At 43.3% G+C, this 24,180-nt stretch overlaps 1 protein-coding gene across 1 annotated transcript in view; it reads right to left on the bottom strand.

The window, feature by feature from the left end:
* Positions 1–24,180, bottom strand: part of FANCI (Fanconi anemia, complementation group I) — a 52,312-nt gene that overhangs the window by 27,235 nt on the left and 897 nt on the right. The window contains exons 2-14 of the mRNA XM_014533556.1: positions 23,268–23,370; positions 20,816–20,888; positions 17,901–18,031; positions 16,617–16,773; positions 16,483–16,540; positions 14,396–14,437; positions 13,930–14,053; positions 12,350–12,435; positions 10,223–10,349; positions 7,978–8,073; positions 6,732–6,868; positions 4,348–4,528; positions 2,190–2,277 (exon numbers count right to left, since the gene is read on the bottom strand). Of these exons, the coding sequence (XP_014389042.1) occupies positions 2,190–2,277; positions 4,348–4,528; positions 6,732–6,868; positions 7,978–8,073; positions 10,223–10,349; positions 12,350–12,435; positions 13,930–14,053; positions 14,396–14,437; positions 16,483–16,540; positions 16,617–16,773; positions 17,901–18,031; positions 20,816–20,888; positions 23,268–23,351 (1,384 nt within the window). The 5' untranslated portion in view covers positions 23,352–23,370. The remainder of the gene's footprint in view (positions 1–2,189; positions 2,278–4,347; positions 4,529–6,731; positions 6,869–7,977; positions 8,074–10,222; positions 10,350–12,349; positions 12,436–13,929; positions 14,054–14,395; positions 14,438–16,482; positions 16,541–16,616; positions 16,774–17,900; positions 18,032–20,815; positions 20,889–23,267; positions 23,371–24,180) is intronic.

Here is a 24,180-nt window from a genome sequence, read left to right as displayed (position 1 = left end):
GGGGCCAAAGAGCCGCATGTGGCTCGCGAGCCGCGGTTTGCCGAGCCGCAGTTTGCTGACCACTGGCCTAGAAAGTTGTAAAAAAAAGAGATCACGCAGGATTTCAAAGAAAGAGCCCATGGGTTGGCGTGCTTCAGCAGAGAAAGCTAAGCCGGCTTCTGGACAATGGGCCACGTTAGCGCACCACGAGCCACAAAGGCGTGCTACACACAAGGGAAAAGCAGGGGGAGGTGCAGGAATGGACAGTGGGCAGTGCGCACATCTGTGCAGTGGGGGTGAAGGTTCCGAATAAATAAGCGAATAACTGAAGTTAATGTTGGATCAAATTGTCAAGAACTTTAACTGCAGGACACAGAGCTGACAAGTTATTGCTGAGGGAATTAGTGATTCCCAAGTGATGGAGGGTGCGGTAGGAATACCCTCTGGTGGTAATGTGCAGGCTGCACTGCTGCAGAGAGAAGAGAAAGCAGGGGATGCCGGTTAGGAAGCTGAGGCAGCGGTCTACGTGCAAGGTCACAAGATGGGAACCAGGCGATGGATGGGGGTGATGGTGGGAAGTAACAGTATGAGGGAAAGGATGGGAGAATTTAGCCCGGCCGGCATGGCTCAGTGGTTGAGCTGTGACCTATGAACCAGGAGTTCGATTCCCGGTCAGGGCACATGCCTGGGTTGCAGTCTCAACCCTTAGTAGGGGGTGTGCAGGAGGCAGCAATCAATGATTCTCTCTCATCACTGATGTTTCTCTTTCCCTCTCCCTTCCTCTCTAAAATATATATATATATATGTATATATATATACTGAGTAGCCAGATTATTATGACCAGCCAGATTATTATGACTACCCCATCGGTACAATGATGTGAATTAGTTATGCAAATAATAAAACCTTGAGAGTATTTGCTTAGGAAGTTTTCAATATTCAGTATTTCTGGAAGTGTCAATGAAATACTGATGGGGTGGTCATAATAATCTGGCCACTTAGTGTGTGTGTGTGTGTGTGTGTGTGTGTGTGTATATAAAGAATGGGAGAATTTAGATACAAGTGTATTTGAGAAGATAAAAAAGAATTCCAGCTTCTGGGACTTGGAGAGCCAGGCCTCAGATAATAGAAATAGAGGCAATAAAAAGGAGAACTTGTCTGAAGGAACCTCTCTTGCATTTGCGATATAAGGGAGAATACTAAATGGAAACACGCAGCAGGAATGAAAGCAATGAACTACGGGAAGAGGGCAGTCTAGACAGGAAGATTTGGGAGCCGTACCCATGAAAACTGAAATCAGGAAAACAGGAATGACATGCAGAAGCAAGAATACGTAAAAAGAGGAACAGACGTCTGCTTCCCACCACGATGGAGCAACAGTGAGCGGATTTTTCCTCCAACTTCAACAACAACAAAAAGGACCAATTATATCAAACAGCAATGTTCAGACACTAGACAAGAGCAGCACAGGACAGCGGCCCCCGAGAAAGGGAAGTAACCAGTGAGCCTTCTCGCCGCCCCACCCACAGAGAGGGAAACCCGGATCCACGGACTCCCTGAGTGACAGGAGCAGAGCTGAGGGTCAGGAAAGCCCGGCAGCTGGAGTTCACGGCAGAGGACCGAAGGGAGAGGGCTGCACAGGGTGAGGCCCGGAGACCTGCCAGTGCGCAGGGTAGAATGGGAGTCCCTGGGGGCAGCAGGACAATTACCACACAAAGCAGACAAGGCTGATGCAAGGCAAGAGCTTCACTCCTTGGTTATATGCGCCTTCCTTTCTGGACAACCACAGACAGCATGAATGGACTCAATGTTTTACTGACATTATAATAAAAGACTGCACGAAACTCCTGTTAATTGCTTTTTTTATGTATATGTGTTTTTAACCCTCACTCAAGGACATTTTCCCATTGATTTTAGAGAGTGGAAGAGAGAGGGAGAGAAACATTGATGTGAGAGCAACACATCAACTGGTTGCCTTCCTCAGGCACCCTGACCAGGGCCTGGGCTGGGGAGGAGCCTGCAACTGAGGTACATGCTCTTGACTGGACTGGGGACCCTTCGGTCCGCAGGCCAACGCTCTATCCACTGAGCCAAACCGGCCAGGGCTGTTAATTTCTTTTTATCGTTAATTTTTTCCCATGATCAAACCATTATGACACTGAAATGAAAATATTCCTGAGCACTTTAGCCACCTTTTCCAAGTTCCATACCTAAGAAATGGCTGATGGGAGAGGATGCTCTGGTAACAACCCTGTTGAGGACCTGCTCCAGAATTTCCTGTCTGATCATCTCATGGATCTAAAAAGAACAGAAGAACCAATAAAACATTCCTTGGTGACTTTCAGCTTATAACTGCATCCACGCATGTTAGGCAGAATGAAGAGCAGTTTGGATATGGGTAAAACTTCAGTGTTTATTTCAAAGACAGATACAATGAGAATCACCTAAAAGACAGGATCTCTCAACCCCACCCTCAAACGACCATGTTTAGGAACCTACAGAGATCCCTACAATGAACATGAACCTGCAATGAAAATGTCGCTACATATAATGTTCAACATCGAACAGAAATGACTGCACTTCGGTATCCATTATATGCCAACACCCACATTGCTGACAATACGCACATTTAATGTAAAATTCATAAGCCCATGAAAGTGTCTGGAAACCTAAAAACACCTTCACCAGTGTCTGGAAGCACAATAGTTGCCTTAAAAAGGACTTCAGAATTTTAGTTAAATTTCTTCCCCGAACTGGGTTATTTGAGGTAGATAGTAATAATGAGATTATTAGCAGTCAATTATATGCTCTAGAGATGCCCTGACAAAGCCAATATCTATCTGTGTGAAATCAAATGGAACCTCCCTAGTTTTAAAAAAGATTAAAAATGGAAACTATTAAAGGCTCTTGTTCTTAGAATGCTATTTAATCTGATTACTATTAATAAGTCATTTATATAATCTAACATATAACTCTCAAGGGCTATTCTATGACTTTCACTTCATAGTTCCAGATCAGGACACTAGATTAATATTTCAATTAGTATCAAATAGCCCTAGCCGGTTTGGCTCAGTGGACAGAGCATCCGCCTATGAACTGAAAGGTCCCAGGTTCGATTCCGGTCAAGGCACATGCCCGGGTTGTGCACTCAATCCCCAGTGGGGGACTTGCAGGAGGCAGCCAATCCATGATTCTCTCTCATCATTGATGTTTCTCTCTCTCTTCCTCTTCCTTCCTCTCTGGAAAAAAAAAAATTAGTATCAAATAATTTCAGCCCACACTTTTGGCATGTAGCCACATTTAACAACTGCATGTCAAGAAGACTTAGATACCCTGGCCAGTGTTGCTCAGTGGCTAGAGTACCAGCCCTCACACCAAAGGGTCAGGGATTCAATTCCCAGTCAAGAGCACAAACCTGAGCTATAGATTTGATCCCCAACCCTGGTGGGGGCGTATGCAGGAGGCAATTAATCCATGTGTCTCTCTAACATCAAAGTTTCTCTTTTTCTCTCTTACCATCCCTCCTCCCTTCCACTCTCTCCACAAAGCAATGGGAAAATATCCTAAGGTGAAGATTAAAAAAAGAAAAGAAAAACAAAGAAGATGACTTAGAGGAATCACTAGCAAAACAACTTTTCTAGCCTCAGATAAGATCTAGCTTTCTTTTTTTACTTGAAAGAAAATGTATTTTTCAGAGCTGATTCAGAAATTAAGACTGAGATGATAGTCATAATATAGTAACGAGTTTAAAAAAGGTAAATTCCCCATTTTGGTTCTTCAAAAACAAACTAATAAGCATGATTCTTCAAGTCTGATATTCTACAGCAATGTAAAAGATTATTTTTTTGTATAAATAAATAGCATTAAAAAACACTCAGAAATGATTTACTGCTGGAGGAAACCATGGGAAAGCTAACATATATTCATACTTCTAAAAAATTATCAGGGGTGGGGGCGGGCTGGGAGGAAATGGGTGGGAGGAAATGGGTCATATGTAATACTTTCAACAATAAAGATTTATTTAAAAAAAGAAACTATCAGAATGGATATATTCATACTTCTAAAAAATTATCAGGGGTGGGGACGGGCTGGAGGGAGTAATGGGGGAGGAAATGGGTCATATGTAATACTTTCAACAATAAAGATTTATTTTAAAAAAGAAATTATCAGAATGAATAAAAAACAGAATGAAAAACTCATACAAATAAAAGATGAGAAAGTATGTATTCCATTAAACTAGAACTGTAATGTGTCAATTACTACCCCAATCTGTTCCCGAAACTCAAATTTCCTGTCCTCCAAACTCCATGCCCCGTTTATGATATCATTTAATGAAATCAGGAAGTGGCTGCCAAACTAGAGTCTCACCTTAAAAGTCTCCAACAGGATGTCACCTCCCAGCTTACATGCATGCTGGCTTGGTGTTCTAGAAAGACCTGGGCTGCTTTCAATAGCTTGTCCATCTACAATCTTCTTTGGCCCATATGAATCCATTAAAATGAAACCAAACTGGACCAGGCCCTGGGTAACATGATCCCAACTATGGACACTGCAAGAAAACAAAGCTTAGTTAAAAAAAAAAAAAAAAGTGTAGTGAAACACCTTACCTTTATCTTCGTTGCCATGTTACACAGCTCCCAAACTTGATCCGATAACGATAACCAACAGTCTTCACCAGAACCGTTCCTCCTCATGCATCCTTATGGTACACAGCATCCTTCGCCACCTTCTCCTCCAAGACCCGCTATGTCCCCACTTTATGCCAACAAGTGAGCCCTGACAAGACAGCCCTGAGCTGACATGTGTGAGTAGAGGATCCTGGGCCTAGAGGCAGAGCGGCTCTCGGGGAGGATGGCGACACGCGGGAGGATATGGGGCCACACGCCTAGACGATCAGCCCTTAGCACATCTACCGCTATCAGATCAGAGCTAGACTGTGGTAAGTAGGTGCGGCCCTCTGAGATGAACTAATGGGGAACATCAGAAACAGTAAGGAGACAAGCAATAATCAGCAAATACAAGAAAAAAAAAGCTGTCTTGAAAGAGAAGCACCAGACTCACTGAATAGAACTAATATCTGAGGGAAAAGGTTATTGGAACACATGGGAGGTTTTAAAAGTATAATGATTATCCTCAGAGAAATCTCTCTATATATCTAAAAACCTAAGTGACTGAACGACTGGTTGCTATGATGCGCACTGACCCCCAGGGAGCTGCCCCCTGGTGGTCTGTGTGCTCCCACAGCCGGCCAACCTCCTGCGGTCCCTCCCCGGGTCCAGCCAACCTCCCACCAGCTGGCCAGCCCCGATTGGGACTGGGCAAGACAGTCCCCATCAGCCCTGATCACCGGCCAGGCTGAGGGACCCCTCCCGTGCACGAATTCGTGCACTGGGCCTCTAGTAAGAATATAATAGCATGGCCCTAGCTGGTTTGGCTCATTGGATAGAGCATCAGCCTGCGGACCCAAGGGGCCCGGGTTCGATTCCAGTCAAGGGCACTTACCTTGGTTGCAGGTTCCTTCCCAGCGGGGCCCTGGTCAGGGCTCGTGCAGGAGGCAACCAATCAACGTGTTTCTCTCACATCAATATTTCTCTCTGTTTTTCCCGCCCTGCCTAAAAATCAATGAAAAAATATCCTCGGGTGAGGATTTAAAAAAAAAAATACAATAGCATGAAACAAAAACAAACTGTTATAAAAGAAACTGGAAATTTTGGAAATGAAAAACATGATTGCTGGAGTGAAAAACCCAACTGATGGACCGATGAGTAAAATGGAGAGAGCTGAAGAACAAATTAATTTGAAGAAAGAGTTAAGGGATTTTTGTAGAACTTCACATAAAAAGACAACAATATGAAAAGCATGAAAGAAAAAATGAGAGATATGGCACAGCGATCAAGAAAGTCCAATGGCTAATGGGAGAGAACAGAGAGAAAAGGGAAAGGGGTTACTCAAAGAAAATAAAAGGAAAAAACGTCAGCGTTTAGGGAAGACAGGAATTCTTACAGTGAAAGGGCAACCAATATCAACCAGTAATAAGTTAACCCCTAGAGTGCCGGGGAGCGTGATCGCGCTCCTCCTGAAGTGCCAAAAGTGCCGGGAGCGCTATTAAAGCTTTGAAATGGCGTCTAGTTCTAAGTCTGCTTTTATTAGTGAAGATGATATTGCTAAATATGTCAATGTAGTAAAGGTTTCCGTAAGTTTTTGTTTTTTTTTATTGATTTTTTACAGAGAGGAAGGGAGAGGGATAGAGAGTTAGAAACATCGATGACAGAGAAACATCAATCAGCTGCCTCCTGCACATACCCTACTGGAGATGTGCCAGCAACCAAGGTACATGTCCTTAACTGGAATCGAACCCGGGTCCCTTCAGTCCATAGGCCGGCGTGTCAGCATTTTGGAAAACCCTAACTTAACTCTGGTGCCGTGTCACATATAGAAATTTTTTGATATTTGCAACCATAGTAAAACAAAGACTTATATTTTTGATATTTATTTTATATATTTAAATGCCATTTAACAAAGAAAAATCAACCAAAAAAATGAGTTCGCGTGTCACCTCTGACACGCGTGTCATAGGTTCGCCATCACTGCCCTAGGATATTGGTTGGCACACAAAGGGTTAAAAAGGAACTTACACAAACATGAACTGTATTAAATGTCAGCAGTTTTCTCTGATGGGCCATAGGTATGGCATCACATTTTCTCACACCAAACACCTGAGGAACCTACTAGGGTGTGGTTCATGAACTCACCTGTTCTTTACCACTTCCAAGATCATGGTTGAAACACAGGACCGATGAGGGACTAGATTCTGAAGAAATTTTGAGCCTTGGAGAAGCTGAAGATCCTTAAAGCTTTTAAAAACTGAAGCCTTTAAAAGGTCAAACACCTAATACAATGAAAGAAATAGGAAAATGAAGCAAAAAATGATGTTCCCTGCCACAGAATCTTAACCTTGTCATAGTTCCTACTTGCTGCTCTACTCTCATATCCCCATGACAACTGTCTCATTAGATGAGTAAGACATAAAAATTATGACTTTCAGTGGGAACTTAAGAGACAGGCCTTCCCACAAGTAGAGAACACATGAGCAAAAAGGGCAAAGAATTTTATCCTTTCATCCTTGCAACTAACCTATTCACCTTATTTCAATGTGATCAGGGACAATTTCTTGGAAAGCTAATCCTATATAATAAAGAGGTAATATGCAAATTGACCGTCACACACTGGCACAAGATGGCTACCACAAGATGGTCTGCAAGGGAGGGCAGCTGTGGGCGACCCGGCCTGCAGGGGAGGGCAGTTGGGGGCAATCAGGCCGGCAGGCAAGTGAGCGGTTGGGAACCAGCAGTCCCAGATTTTGAGAGGGATGTCTGACGGCAGTCAGACATCTCCCAAGGGGTCCCAGATTGGCAAGGGTGCAGGCTGGGCTGAGGGACACCCCCCCGCCCCACCTCAGTGCACGAAATTCATGCACCAGGCCTCTAGTAGAACATAATAGACCATAACAGAACTGCTGAATACTCAGCTAAACTTCCCATCCTTGCTACCTGTACTGTGTGATGTTTCCATTTTTATTCACCTCTCTTCCCAAACAATAGGAAATAGAGGTATAAAGCAAGTACCTGAAGAAAAGTCTTCAAGCAACAGTGTGGGCCTACATGTCTTTTTTTATTGTTGTTAATCCTCACCCGAGGATACTTTTCCATAGAGAAGTGGAAGGGACAGAGACGGACACACATCAACTGGTGCCTCCTGCACAAAGCCCTGGGATCCAGACTCTTTATTGGAATTGAACCCAGGACCCTTCAGTCCGAGGGCCGACGCTCTACCCACTAAGGCAAACTGGCTAGGGCCCTACATGTCTTGTAGAGGAATTTGCTGCTGGCAGGACTGAGGTGGAATTGTTTAGGAAAGGATAATAATAATGAAAAAAAAATACAGGCTCTTGAACTCTGTATCAGCTATAGAAGGAACCAAAAAGTCATTAATAAATACCTGCTCCTCAAACCTTTGTATTCTTGCTACAGAGAGCAGGAGGGCAATGCTGAAGGGACATATGTAATTATTACTGAAATCTCCTTGCTGTCCTGCCTAGAACAGATAAACAAAAAAGGAGTCATTACTTCCATCTTAAAAGTGTAGCACAGCCTACTTAAAAAAAGGTCCTTAAATACATCAGAAACCTGTATGTCAGAGCTAAAACTATAAAACTTTTGGAAGAAAACAGCAGAAAATCTTTAAGAACCTGAATTAGGCAAATACTTTCTTATACACAATACCAAAAGCAAAATTATGTAAGAAAAAAATAGATATATTGGACATTATCCAAATTCAGAACTTTTCTGTACTTCAAAAGACACCACTAAGAAAATTAAAAGACAAGCCATAGACTAGAAAAAATATGTGCTACATATATATATAATAAAGGGATTATACCCAGAATACACAAAGAATTCTTCAAACTCAATAATAAGACATACAATGAAAAAAAGAAATGGCTGGTACCAGGATGGGGCAAGGAATGTACAAAGTGAGCCTTGGGTAGTTTATGCCATAAACATGTCCAAGGACTAAAGGGGTCAGAAGGACAAATGAGCAAATTAGAAGGATCCAGGTGGCCAAATATGGCTCACTTTGAGCAATGCTTTGCGTACACTGAATTTAAAAAGGTTCATGGGTACGTACTGATATTCCCCAAAAAATTAGAAGGCAAAAGGAAGGCTCTTTTCACAGAAAAAGGGCAATCAATAATGCAGAAAAACCATTTTAATTTTCATTCTACCATTTTGCAACTCCCAGCATAATTACTGATGGAGGCCAAGAATCCTCAGTACATAAGAAGACAAAAACTACACGTGAAAGCTGCTGAGGACAAGGAAATTACTGATGGAGGCCAAGAATCCTCAGTACATAAGACAAAAACTACATGTGAAAGCTGCTGAGGACAAGGCCTGTCACATGATCTCAAATTATGATCCCATGGATGACTTTCGAATTATAAAAGGAAACATGTATTTTTGCAAATGAAGAAAACTGATGGTCGTTGTCTTAAGCAGAAGATTTAGCATCAGCAGCAGTAGACAGCCTGCTAACCATGAGCCTTCGGATGTAATGCCAGCGCACAGAGGTTGGCAAACGACAGCCTGCAGGCCAAATCCAGCCTGTTTTTATACAGCCCATGAGCTACAAGTTGTTTTTACGTTTTTAAATTGTTGATGGAGAAAAATATCAAAGGAATATTTCATGATGCATGAAAATTAAATAAAATTCAGATTTCAGTGGCCTTATAGTTTCACTGGCTCATACATACTCATTCATTTATGTGTAAATCTAGGTGAAGGGTAGACAGATGTTTGTCCTGCTAAAATATTTCAACTTTTCTGTGGGTTAAACATTTCAAAACAAAATATTAGGGGAAAATAGGTCCTTTATCTGTATACTACCTTTCTTTAAAAGAGTTTGGAATCCTTCTGATTTTTATCTTAGTACTTCACAAATATTTAATGAATGACTTAGTTTCACAAAACCTCATAATATACTAGAAATAGGCAATATCCCTAATTCATAAATGGGCAAACAGGTCAGTGTTGACGTTAACATAAGATACTAGTGGAGTTAAGATTAAAATTTCAGTTCCTTGCTGAAGAGTTCTCATCTTCCTTTTTAAATTTTTTTTTGTTTTAATATATTTTTTATTGATTTCAGAGAGGAAGAGAGAGATAGAAACATCAACGATGAGAGAGAATCATTGATCAGCTGCCTCCTGCAATGCCCCACACTGGGGGTTGAGCCTGCAACCTGGGCATGTGCCCTGACCAGAAATCGACCTGTGACTTCCTGGTTCATAAGTCGAAGCTCAACAACTGAGCAACGCTGGCCGGGCTTTTTCTTTTCAAACACTAGAACACTTAAGGAATGGCTTTCACCAGGTAACTGCTACGATATTGTGAATTAAAAAAAGATGCGCCGCTTGCGTCGTAGACGCTTATGGCATACAAATGGTTAAAATGGAACTTGCTTACCAATGTGGTGACGTCAAAGTCAAAAAAGAGATCTTCTACCAAGCATGTCAAACTTGTGGCCCGCCGGCCACGAGTTTGACATGCTTGCTCTAGACCCAGGGTCATTCTGCAATATTCCTCCTTGCTTCCTTCCTGTCATGAACTGGCATAGAAGGGGCCTGAGCTCAGACATCCCTGCTTCACAGAGATCCCGGGTCACCTCAAGAGTTTGCTGCTACCTTTAAGTGTTTCAGGAGTTCTCTGCCTAGTTCACAGTCCAATGTCATGGCAAACACAATGTGGAGAATAACGGTGCCTTCCACGTGACGAAGTTCACCTGACGGCACGGTAATAAGATCCAAGAGCCTGAAAGAGTCAACAGAAAAGTATGAAGAGACAACAGGGCAGATGCTCCGATGAACAAGCGGACCAACGCGGGCTGAACTCATGGTCGCTGGAGGAAGGCAGCAAGTACCGATTCCACCGCCTCGTTCTCTGCTCCCTTTTGCAACAAAACTTCCTGAAGTGTCTACAGTCATTATTTCCACTTCTTGTCCTCTTCCCAGTTAAATACAATTCATTTAGGCTCTGTCCCCTCCCAATTCCCCACCCCCAATGCCACTGGCTAGTATCAAGGGTTCCAAATGATCCATCTGCTGCCAAAACCAATCAAGTCCCATATTAACGCCTCAGCAAACTCCACACAGTCGAACACCTCTTTCTTGACGTACTTTCTTCTCTGAGGTTCTGGAGCACTGTCACAGGCCTCTAATCAATTTTCTTTCTTTTTTTTTTTTTGCTGGTTCACCCTCCATTTTATTTATTTTTTATTTATTAAATATTTTCATTGATTTCAGGGAGGAAGAGAGAGAAACATCAATGATGAGAGAGAATCATGGATTGGCTGTCTCCTGTACGTCTCACACTGGGGGTCGAGCCCACAACCCAGGCATGTGCCCTGACCAGGAATCAAACCGTGACCTCCTGGTTCCCAGGTCGATGCTCAACCACTGAGCCACGCCAGCTGGGCTCACCCTCCTTTTAATGGTGGGATGCCTCTGGGCTCAGCACTGCGTTTCTTTCTCTTCTCCTCTCACTTTCCCTAGGTGACCCCATCTGGTCCCTTCCGACCTCTATCTCCACTCTGGCCTCTCCCTGTAACACCAGACTGCCTGCTAAACACCTCTGCATGGAATGCTAACACACACCTCAAACGCAACAGCGTCACAGCTGGGCTTATTTCCTCCGAAACCGATTTCTGTCAGTCTTTCCTGAGTAACAAGATCACCTTCGAAGCCAAATAACTACAAGTTACTCCACAGCAGAGGGAGTAGGCTGCAACAGGACTAAGAGTGTGAATTCTAGCCCTGGCTGGGTAGCTCACTTTGTTACAGCATTGTCCCGATATACCAAGGTTGTGAGTTTGATCCCCAGCCAGGGCACATACAAGAAGCAACTAATGAATGCATAAATAAATGGAAGAATAAATTGATATTCTCTTTCTCGCTCTCCTTTCCTCTCTCTCTCACATTAACAAGAAAAAAAAAAAAAAAGAGTGTGAATTCTACAGCCAAGCTGCCTGGATTCAAACCCCGCTCCACCAGGCCCTGGCTAGAGAATCTTGGGAAATTCCTCAATTTCTCGGTGCCTTGGTTTCTGCACCCAAAAAATAGAAACAAAATAAGGTTGTTATGAGGTTTAAAGTGCTTAAAACAGCACGTGGCACAGATAAGCACTTACAAATATTTGCTGTAAAAAAAATCCCTTTTCAGACATGCCGTGCTGTCTCCTGCCTTTGTACTAACTGTTTCACTAACTTAAAATGTTCTTTTCCCTGATCTACATATTGTGGCTCTTACCATTCAATTAAAACAGCAGCTTCTCAGAGAGGTCTCCCTGACTACCCAACACAATGCTGTGATAGTGGCTATGCTGCCACTATCACATCATCCATCTGAATTAGATGCACTTTCCACTCTAATGTTTTCCTCATTTTCTGTTCTCTTCTCACTAAAATTTAAGCTCCACGAGAGCAGGGGCCTTGCCTGACTGACGGGCTCACCGCTGTAGACCCAGGACCACACAGTTCCTGGCACAGAGGAGACACTTAATAATAAATAGCTTTTAAACTTACAACTTACAGAACAGTTACTGCTATTTTCCCAGAAAGGTGCAAATGAAAAGAGTTGAGGAGGCTGCACGGTTCTTTTAACTTTATTACTGGGCGGCTAGGAGAGGGTTAGGGAAGCTCTGGGCTCAGAGGTGAAGGCAGGGACCGGAAGGTTAGAGAACAGTGAAGTAACTACGATGCACAATGAGGAGATACATCTGTAAAAGGGGTTTTGTTTCTAAACTGATTTACTCACTCGTCACCACTCTGTTCCTCTTTGTGCTGCTTATCTAGCTCGTTGAAGAAAGCTATGATGCCTTCCAACACCCTCTTTCTGCTCCCCTGAAAAAAACACAGAACAGGCAAGATCAGCAAGTTGAACTTTTCAGCTTAAAGGCTTCTCAAGGATAAATTTAAACACACAAATTACAACCTAGAGTCACAGTAAGAATTTATGAATGTGGAATACTTTCACGTTAAAATTGGGTTTAAAATACATCTTTTTTTAAAAAATGTTTCCACTGAAACAGCCTAAGTGCCCATCAGCAAATGAGTGGATTAAAAAACTGTGGTACATCTACATAAGGGAACACTACACCACTATAAAAAAGAAGGAACTTTTACCATTTGCAACAGCATGGATGAACTGGAGAGCATTATGCTAAGCGGAATAAGCCAGTCGGAGAAAGATAAATTTCACATGATCTCACTCACTTGTGGAATATGATGAACAACACAGACTGATGAACAAAAATGGATCCAAAGACAGAGAAGCACCAAACAGACTATCAAACCTCAGAGGGAAAGCAGGGGAGGGCGGGGCAGAGGAGGGGAGGGGTAGAGATCAACCAAAGGACTTGTATGCATGCATATTAGCATAACCAATGGACACAGCCACTGGGGCGGTGGGGGCTTGTCCTGGGAGGTGAGAGTGGCCAGGGAGGGGTTGATGGGGGGAAAAGGAGACATATATAATACTTTAAACCAGCAGTTGCCAACTGGTGGTCCATGAGGCCCAAAAGGTTGGCGACCGCTGCTTTAAACAATAAAAATAGAAATTAATAAAAAAATAAAAAGATAAATAAAAATAAAGATTCCATTGATTTTTTTTTAGAGAGAGGAAAGGAACAGAGACATAGAAACATCTTTTTTTTTAAATATGTTTTTATTGATTTCAGAGAGAGAGACAGAGAGAGAAACATCAATGATGAGAGAGAAATTGATTAGCTGCCTCCTGCACGCCCCACACTGGGGATGGAGCCCACAACCCGGGCATGTGCTCTGACGGGGAATCGAACCATGACCTCTGGTTTATGGGTTGACACTCAACCACTGAAGCACACCGGCTGGGCTAAAAGACATCTTAATGTCAGACTTAAGGGGCCTATAGCCCACCCTTTCTGAGATCTGTATTCCTTTTCCTATCACACACCAAACATTCTGACAAGCTGTCTTCCTGGGCTGAGGAGCATGACCTTTTTACTAGATCAAATCACCGAACATGGCATGAAAGCAACCATGGCCTTGTAGGTACATCAAGGGTAAGAATAAGCTGAAGGGCCCTGGCTGGACATCCCACTGGAGTTAAAAAAGAAACAATACAGCCCGGCCAGTGTGGCTCAGTGGTTGAGCACTGACCTATGAACGAGGAGGTCACCAGTTTGATTCCCGGTCAGGGCACATGCCCGGGTTGTGGGTTCCATCCCCAGTGTGGGGCGTGCAGGAGACAGCCGATCCATGATTCTCTCTCATTGATGTTTCTCTCTCTCTCCTTCCCCTTTCCTCTCTGAAATCAATAAAAATATTAAAAGAAAAGAAACAATGCTGTCCTCCTACCTTTGAGGAGAGAATCAGCAGCTGATAGACCAAAGGTGGTATTTCCTGCAGGTTCAGCTTGGAGAACATCTTGAACACCTTTTCCATCACGAGTTCCATCTCTTCTGCAGTCAGAGGCACATCCCTGTGGATCAAAAATTCTAAGGGCCAGAGCCTAATCACGCCACAGCCTAATGTGGGAGATACTAGAATATTATAATGCCCCTTCTGCATTTTCTCCAACAGAGAACCTTAAAGGAAACCAAGAACCTTACCTAAGCAAAGTCGCCTTGGAAAAAAATCATAAACTTATACTTTAAGAAAGCAAATAAAGCAAAAAAGAGAGAGTGGGGGGAAATCCTGTAACAGAAAATAGAGGTACCAACACGCTCACTGGGGAGAGAGTGGGTGTGAGCTGTTACATTTCAGCTGGTAGCAGGGGAGCTCACACGCAGGACAGAGGAGAAAAGGGCAGGATGATGCTTACTTGAACATGGAGGTGAGCTGAATCACGTATCGCTGATCCCATCTGGTTAAAGATAATAACGAAGAAGATGTAAGTTCACCGCATTTTAACTTATAAAATGAGGAAGGAGGGGGGAAAATTAGGGCCATTTCAGGTGTGATTTGGTAACACTGGGAAACAAGATCAAAGAGATTACATGTAAAACCACGAAATACATGCTTTTAACCTAGCAGACTGGCAAGTAATCAAAGTCTGATGATATTCAATGCTGGTGAGATTGTGGCAAAGAAACACTGCTCACCTGCCGTTTCAGGGAGTGTACACTGACACAGCCTCCTGGGAAGACAAGACTCCCCGACTTTAAAGGTGCACATAATACTCGGGTGAGGATTAAAAAATATATATATATATTTATACGTATATGCACATAAGCACAGACCCACCCAAGTCTCTATTAGAAAGATACCCCCTCTGCATGCTTGTAACAGGTCACCCAGACATATATGTTCACTGCAGCACTTGTTATAATAGCAAAACGGTATTGATCGAATATTATTGGGGGGGAGGGGAATCTAACAACTGGATATTAGCCAAATAGACTACTGTAGAACTATTAAAAAAATGATGCAAAAAAAAATGTAGTTTTATACACAGACATGAACAGAAGTGGGATATGAATAACACAATGTGTACTGAATAAGATCCTTTGTGTAATTAAAAACAAATGAATCAGCCCAGCGGCGTGGCTCAGTGGTTGAGCGTCAGCCTATGAACCAGGAGGTCACAGTTCAATTCTCGGTCAGGGGTGTACAGAGGCAGCCAATCAGTGATTCTCTCTCATCATTGATGTTTCTCTCTCTCCCTCTCCCTTCCTCTCTGTAAAAAATCAAATTTAAAAACAAATGAATCAATGGATAAATATATATGTGCTGATATACATGCCTAATATAATTTATGTAAAAGATCTTTATATAAGAAAATATAAAAGTGGTCATCTTGCCCTGACTGGTTTGGCTCAGTGGAAAGAGCGTCAGCCTGCGGACTGAAAGGTCCCAGGTTCGATTCCGGTCAAGGGCATGTACCTTGGTTGCGGGCACATCCCCAGTAGGGAGTGTGCAGGAGGCAGCTGATCGATGTTTCTCTCTCATCGATGTTTCTAACTCTCTATCTCTCTCCCTTCCTCTCTGTAAAAAATCAAAAAAAAAAAAAAGTGGTCATCTTTGGTTTAGATAATGTTGGGTATTTCCTTCTGGTTCTTTTTAATATGCCTAACTATAATCATAGTTTTCTATAACTCAGTATCATTCTCTTTATATTTCACTGACTATACAGTGAAGGCTTTTTCATCTTCAATGTATGTCTTTATACATTTTACTCTTAATGGGTATAAATTTCATGTCTCTGTTATTTTATGATTAAGTTGATCACCAATGTCTTTGTTGAACATATCCATATATGAGAATTTTCTTTTATGTTGGACTCTTTTCTTAGGGTAATTCCCATATTTCTGGGTTTGAAGATATAAACATCACTTACATACTCCACTCCCTCAAAAAAATATAAAAGATATAGCAGAAGGGTTATTTCCCAGCCTTATGGATCTTACGACTCCAAATAATACTGGCGGACTAAACTGCTGTGTTAAGATGAACAGTCAAATAAACAGAAATTATATGTATAATCTTAGAACAAAGAATGTAGTAAATAATCACTCAAAAATGCATCACAGCCTAAGTGGTTTTATACAAGTGGCACATTATAAATGAACTAAAACATTCAGTGACATGAATTCCTAAAACCAATGGGAATTCTTCCTTCTTCCTCTTCTTTCTTTCAGTATATTTTTACTGATTTCAGAGAGGAAGGAAGAGGGAGAGAGAGATAGAAACATCAATGATGAGAGAATCATCCATTGGCTGCCTCCTGCACACTCCTCACTGGGGTTGGAGCCCACAACCCGGGCATGTGCCCCTGACCAGAATGGAGCCCGGGACTTCAGTCCGCAGGCAGATGCTCTATCCACCGAGCCAAACCGGCTATGGCAGGAATTCTTTCTTTTGACCTTTACAGTCATGAGAAAGTTCTACACAGTAATGAGAAGGACTCACCTGCCAGAACAGAGGGTGCTGATCAACTGCTTCTTAGATTCTTCCCCACTCAGTTCATCTAGAAATGCAAATACACTGAGAATAAATTTGGTTACGAGAATAGAGAAAAGCCACTAAAGTGGGAAGAAACTTACCTTTTCCACATGCCAGATTGCCCTTTTTGGTAACAAGGGCCGTGAGAATGATGGGTAATAACTCCAAAGATTTTCCATTCGTTAGGCTGCCCTCTTTGATTGCACCAATAAACTCATTGGCTAATTCAACCAACAATGGTCCTGGGAAACAGTGGACCTAAGAGTTCATGGGATTAAAAAAAAAAAAAAATTGAACAGAAACCCAAATGTTGGCTATCTCTTTCCAAGAAACAGAGTCTTTTGCTGAATTAATAGAACTGGCAATGAGACCAGAACTGGCCCTATCAGGGACTCAGGGCACCCTTTTTCTCTGGTACAAGCTTGTCATGATAAAGGATTGCACTAGCCGGTTTGTCTTAGGACTCCAAAGAATACTGGTGGATACAGCGTCAGCCTGCAGACTGAAGGGTCAAGATCACATACCTGGGTTGTGGGCTTGATCCCCAGTAGGGGGCGTGCAGGAGGCAGCCAATCAATGATTCTCTCTCATCATTGATGTTTCTATCTCTCCCTCTCCCTCTCTGAAATCAATAAAAAAAAATATACTTAAGCCCTAGCAGGTTTGGTTCAGTGGATAGAACGTCGGCCTGCGAACTGAAAGGTCCCAGGTTTGATTCCGGTCAAGGGCACATGCCTGAGTTATGGGCTCGATCCCCAGTAGGGGACTTGCAGGAGGCAGCCAATCCATGATTCTCTCTCATCATGGATGTTTCTCTCTCTCCCTCTCCCTCTTCCTTCCTCCCTGAAATCAATAAAAATATACTATAAAAAAAAAAAAAAAAAAGGATTGCAAAGGTCAGAATCCTCCACCAGTTCCTTATGTTTTCAAATATGCCAGCTCTTCAAAGAGATACACGTCCTTTACACCAGAAACATAACAGAACCACCTAGATGGTTTACGGCCCACCCATCAACTATTTTGTCATTTATTTATTTATTTAAATATGTTTTATTGATTTTTTACAGAGAGGAAGGGAGAGGGATAGAGAGTTAGAAACGTCGATCAGCTGCCTCCTGCACACCCCCCACTGGGGATGTGCCCGCAACCAAGGTACATGCCCTTGACCGGAATCGAACCTGGGACCCTTGAGTCCGCAGGCCGATGCTCTATTCACTGAGCCAAACCAGTTAGGGCTATTTTGTCTTTTAATAGTTCCCATTCATAAACAGGACCTGTGCTAGGCTTGGCACATCTGATTTCCCTCCCTCAACAAATTACAACAAAGGCCCACCCCACCCCCCAAATCTACCCAAAACCAAAAGTGTGTTTGCTTTCCAGCTCACCTCCAGCATCAGCAATCCGATGATCTCAGAGGCTATTTCTTTCTGCAAGTCCCCTGATTCCACCAGCTGGGTACAGCAGGTGTATATCTTGCGTCTCCTAAGAGCTCCGGCTTCCTCAGAGCAGGGGGAGCCTTGTTTTAAAAAGGTGTACAGAAACAAAAGGACAAGTCTTACAAGGTTGAAGGGTAAGTAAATAGGAAAAAATCATACAGCTTTGTAGTGTAACACAGAAAAAGAATGATCAAAATACTGATGACTGTGGTGTTTAGAAGTTTTGAAAAAGTAACTTAGGCAGTTGGCTGAAAATGTCATCTTTTCTTCTTCCACCTACGTCATTCATTTTTAAAAGAATTAAAAACTACTGGACACTTTTTTGGGTCCATAACCCAAATTAAATGTCTTTAACAAACTTCAAAATATCAGCACTGGGTGATGTCTGAGTAATACAGATCTTGGAAGATTCTTTCCTCCAGAAAAGCAAAAAGAGAACACTGACAAAAACCGTGAAAACCAGCTTGTTCAGAACTCTGGAAATTAACCAGAGATGTCTAACCATCCAGGGAGTATTTAAGAAAAACAGCAGAATCTCAGGGAGAAGTGAGCTTGGCATTTAACATCCACTCATCCCACCCCACTGCCTTCCGCTAGCTCAGGAGACGTTATAAGCCAGTAGCCCCAGCCAGGCTGGCGTGGCTCAGTGGCTGGGCATCGACCTATGAACCAGGTCGATTCCTGGTCAGGACACATGCCTGGGTTTCGGGCTCGATCCCCAGCATGGGGCGTGCAAGAGGCAGCTGATCAATGATTCTCTCTCATCACTGATGTTTCTATCTCCCTCTCCCTCTCCCTTCCACTATAAAATCAGTAAAAATATATTTTTAAAAAATTTAAAGCCAATAGCCCCTGGGAGGTGACAGTGAAGGGGTACAGAGTTTCTGTTCAGGACTATAAAAATGCTCTAAAATGCATTGTGGTGATGGTCGTGCAACTCTGTGACTATACTAAAAGCCACTGAATTGCACATTTTAAATGGATAAATTGTATGACATGTCAATTATATCTCAATTAAAAAAAACTGTACACTTTTAAAGGGTGAATTTTCTAGTATGTGGAATATATCTCAATTTTATTTAAATGTCGTCTTAACTACTACTGGTCTTTTATACAATCAATGAATTAAAATGATTAGGAGGTAGTTTCCACAAGTACTCCATAACTCATGCTACTTTTAAACCAGGCTTTCCAAGTCTGTATTTTTAAATAAGATGAAAATAGGTGGGAGCCATAATAATCTTCCCCAGGTTTGTCTGTCCAGGAAAAAAATTACTCTTCTTTCTTTCACCTAACCTCCTTTTCTTGGCTATTTCTACGAAATAGTCATTTAGCAAGTTTCTATAAAGGTCAACTCAACCAATCTTGAAAATTTTTTCATGCACAGGAAGATGTGTATTTATTTATTTACTAGAGGCCTGGTGCACAAAATGCGTGCACTGGTGTGTGTGTGTGTGTGTGTGTGTGTGTATTTGTGTGTCCCTCAGCCCAGCCTGCGCCCTCTCGCAGCCCAGGACCCCTCAGGGGATGTCCGCCTGCTGGCTTAGGCTCAATCCCCGGCAGTCAGACAACCCTCTCACAGTCCAGGACCCCTCGCTCCTTACCACCCGCCTGCAGCAGAGGCGGGAGAGGCTCCCGCCCCTGCCACTGCGCTTGCCAGCTGTGAGCCCGGCTTCTGGCTCAGTGGCACTCCCCCTGTGGGAGCACACTGACCACCAGGGCACAGCTCCTATGTTGGGCGTCTGTCCCCTGGTTGTCAGTGCGTATGATAGTGACCAGTCATTCCGCCGTTTGGTCGATTTGCACATTAGGGTTTTATTATATAGGAGCTTTTATATCCTTACCCGAGGATATTTTCCCATTGATTTTTGGAGTGGAAGGGGGTAGAAACAGAAACATCGATGTAAGAGAGACACATCAATTGGTTGCCTCCTGCACTTGCCCCGAGTAGGGCCAATGATCGAGCCTGCAACCAAGGTACCTGCCCTGGACTAGAATCGAACCCGTGACCCTTCAGTCTGTGGGCCAACTCTATCCACTGAGGCAAATCAGCCAGGGCAGGAAAATGTGTTTTTGACCCTTGAAAACTAAACCAAGTTAAAATGCACTGCTAAGAGTATAAAGCCACTTTTTTTTTTTTTGCCTTGTAGCATATATTCTACCACAATTTAAAAAGTCACTCTGAGTCACAATCTGCAAAAAAAATGCAGAACTGGCCCTTTTTCAAAATATGGAAACAAATATACCCCGCTGGAAATGAAGAATCTCTATATCCCATTTCATTAAATCCCACAACTCTTAGCCCCTTAAGCAGACCAGGCACTAACCACTGCTACTGTCTTCTCCACCATTTGAAAAGCACAAGGAGCCCTGACCGGTTTGGCTCAGTGGATAAAGCGTCGGCCTGCGGACTCAAGGGTCCCGGGTTCGATTCCGGTCAAGGGCATGTACCTGGGTTGCGGGCACATCCCCAGTGGGGAGTGTGCTGGAGGCAGCTGATCGATGTTTCTCTCTCATTGATGTTTCCAACTCTCTATCCCTCTCCCTTCCTCTCTGTAAAAAATCAATAAAATATATTTTTAAAAAAAGCAAAGCAAAAGGAAACCAAAGCTGATTTTGTGAAATGCGCCCTTTATAGGCCCCCAAACCAGCCATCCCACCTCAGGCAGCCACTGCAACCCCCTCCAGTAAAATTATTGAAACCCGCAAGAGACTTGCTGCTTTAGTTGATTCCGTAAAATCTCCCAGACACACAGCCAAGTCTCAGTGGGGCTGCAAACAGCATGAAAAATAGCAATATGCGCCCCAAGCAAACAGCTCTACCAACGGAGCAAGGGAGACAGGAGGGCATTTGTTATCGTTACCTCGGAAGAGGGCTCTCAGGAGGGCTCCAACTGCTCTGCCTTTCACCGCCTGGTTCTGAAGGAGATTCGCGAGCTGCGATCAGAGAGAAAAAAGACTACAAGTCTCTGCCAACAACTTCTTTACCCCAACCTAACCTCCCAATATGAAAGAATTCATCTGTCAGGTTCAAGTTCCTCTGAGGCTCCAGCGGTTAGAAAGGACATATTCATTTAGGTAGACCAGGGTAGACTTTAACATGACGCTGGGTTGTCAAGACTGAACTTTAGCCCTAGCCGGTTTGGCTCAGTGGATAGAGCGTTGGCCTGTGGACTGAATCCCGGGTTCTTCGATTCCAGTAAAGGCACATCCTCAGGTTGTGGCCTCGATCCCCAGTAGGGGACATGTAGGAGGCAGCCGATCCATGATTCTCTCATCATCAATATTTCTCTCTCTCTCTCTCTCTCTCCTTCTTCCTTCCTCTCTGAAGTCAATAAAAATAAAAAAATAAAAAGACTGAACTTTATTCATACTGATAGTGGGGAAGGGCATGTAATGAGAATAGAGCCACAGCTGTCTAATAATTATTCACCTCACTAACTATAGACAAGACGTTTTCTTGCAGACCCTGGGACACTGGAGGGTGGAACAAGGCTGTAAAAAGATAGGATGCCTCAATGGGTCCATGACTCAGAAAAGAAATACATTTTGGGAACACACCAAGGACAGGAACGCTTTGACTTGGTTGCTGGTTGCTGTGCCCGGACCCTGACCCCCTCTGGGAGATTTTCTCAGGAACGCTGACCATTCTCTGGTCCCAGGCACGGGCTGAGCTGTTTGTAACACCATAGAAGATTAGCCACCTGGTTATTGGACTCTGAGCTCCTGAAGGCTGGACTGAAGGCCCTCCCCTCCCCTTCCCATGTTACACTTGCAGCTCGCAGCTGCACGTAGCTATCTTCTCCCTCGTGTGTATAGAACCAGCCAACTGGCGAGGGGGTCAGAGCAGAATTTCCAGGGTGACCGAGTGCTCTCCCGATACTGCAGGCATTATTGGAATAAACGTGCATATATGAGTCAACCCTGTCTCTGCCTTATGTGACTCAAGTAGTGACAGGTGATCTTGGATCCACTGTGTCCTGTTTCAATACTACAAACATATATAGAGCACTCAGTCAGCACTGGGTACTGAGCTATGTTCTTGGGGCTACACATTCAACAGATATTTTGAGCATGTTCTTTTTCCTAGGCATTTGACTCAAAGAGTTTACAGTAGAGCAGGAGGGGAAAGGGTGACAGAAAAAATTTCAGAAAAAAAATTTGTAAAGGGAATAAATCGAAGGCTGAGATAGACAATAACTGAGGAAAGGGAGACGATTTCAGTTAGAGTAGGCTAATCTTTTTAAAAAAAACATTTTTATTGATTTCAGAGAGGGAGGGAGAGGAAGAGAGAGATAGAAACATCAATGACGAGAGGGAATCATTGATCGGCTGCCTCCTGCACGGTGGACCGAGCCTGCAACCCAGGCATGTGCCCTTGACCGGAATCAAACCCGGGACCCTGTAGTCTGCCGGCCAACACTCTCCACTGAGCAACACCGGCCAGGGCAGAGTAGGCTAATCTTAAGGAGGGATTCTTCTCCATGCTGGAATCTAAATAGGCTGAGATCAATTATTACAAAAAAAGTAGATCAGGAGAGGAAGATTAGGGTCAATAAACAGCCTAATGTAAGGTAATTATTGTCTCATTTTATAATCATATACCTTGTGAAGACATGGTGGTATTCTCTAATAATTTTGAAATATTTTACTGCTTATGAATTTTATAATCATATACCTTGTGAAGACATGGTGGTATTGTGAAATATTTTACTGCTTATGAATTTTAATATATATTTTTATTGGTTTCGGAGAGGAAGGGAGAGGTAGAGAGAGACAGAAACATCAATGATGAGAGAGAATCACTGATCGGCTGCTTCCTGCATGACCCCTACTAGGGATCAAGCCTGCAACCCGGGCATGTGCCCTTGACCGGAATCAAACCTGGGACCCTTCAGTCCACAGGTCGATGCTCTATCCACTGGGCCAAACCAGCCAGGGCTACTGCTTATGAATTTATCTTCTCTAGGGAAAAATAAAAAGGAAGGAAGGAAGAAAGGAAAGACAAGAGCACCAACAGGCAAATCTAATACCTTAATAACTACAGTCCGGACATTATCTTCATATTAGATTGTTCTAAGAACCATAAAAGTGTACTCATTTGCTCATCATACGCACAGCTGCAGAAATATTATTTGCACGTTATGTCGTTGTATAAATGTACACAAATGCCCTCCAGTTGTCCAGTTCTCTCCCTCATTTCTTAACCTCCATGAGCTGTAACCATACAAATCCTCATCTCCTAAGGAGAGTGGGGAGTAGACGGAGTGGCAGAACAACCTTTGATTTTGGGGGAACACGCTTCCCGGTACTCACGGCGTCTCCCTCCAGGGTTTGAAGAAAGGCCTGCAGTCTGTCTGTCGTCTTTTCTGCTGCGAGAGACAGAATTTTCTGGTCCATCGCTGCACACGTCAGGGCACTGGAAGGCAAACGTGTCAGCGCTGATGAAACTTCCAGAAGCAAACAAGGTTTCTTTCTGTTCCCCCCGCTTCCCTCTCTGTGAACTGCGTATTTCACAGATATTATGGACAACACACAGTGGATACGCAACAGGCTAAGGACTACTAACTCGTACCCGTTAGGTGATTCTTAGCCAAACAAAATCATCTCGAGAATTAATTCCCTCGACGGTCCTCACTAGAAACGTTTATTCTAATTAAGTAGATTCATCATTTTGCCCACATTTTTTTAAATTTGATTTTTTTTTTTCTTTTTTTTATTCTCACCCGCGGATATTTTTCCATTGATTTTTAGGGAGAGTGGAAGAGAGAGGGAAAGACAGAGAGAAACATCGATTGGTTGCCTCCTGCACGAGCCCGACCAGGGCCCGACGCAGGGATGAGCCTGCAACTGAGGTACATGCCTTTGACCGGAACTGAACCCGGGACCCTTTGGTCCGCAGGCCGCCGCTCTATCCACTAAACCACACCGGCTAGGGCTTTGCCCACATTTTTATGTTTTTCTAGCATCTACCCATAACAAAACTCATTTAACAGTATGTCAAATATATATAAATTATTACAAATAGCGCCCTAGCTGGTTTGGCTCAGTGGATAGAGCGTCGGACTTCAGACTGAAGGGTCCCGGGTTCGATTCCGGTCAAGGGCACGTGCCCAGGTTGCAGGCTCGATCCCTAGCAGGAGGCGTGCAGGAGGCAGTCGATCGATGATTCTCTCTCATCCCTTCCTCTCTCTTCCTCTCTGAAATCAATATATATACATATATATAC

The sequence above is a fragment of the Myotis brandtii genome, unplaced genomic scaffold, assembly GCF_000412655.1.
Source record: "Myotis brandtii unplaced genomic scaffold, ASM41265v1 scaffold988, whole genome shotgun sequence".
Classification (NCBI taxonomy): Eukaryota; Metazoa; Chordata; class Mammalia; order Chiroptera; family Vespertilionidae; genus Myotis; species Myotis brandtii.
Note: the sequence above shows the minus strand (reverse complement) of the source record. Positions and strands in the feature narration are given on the sequence as shown.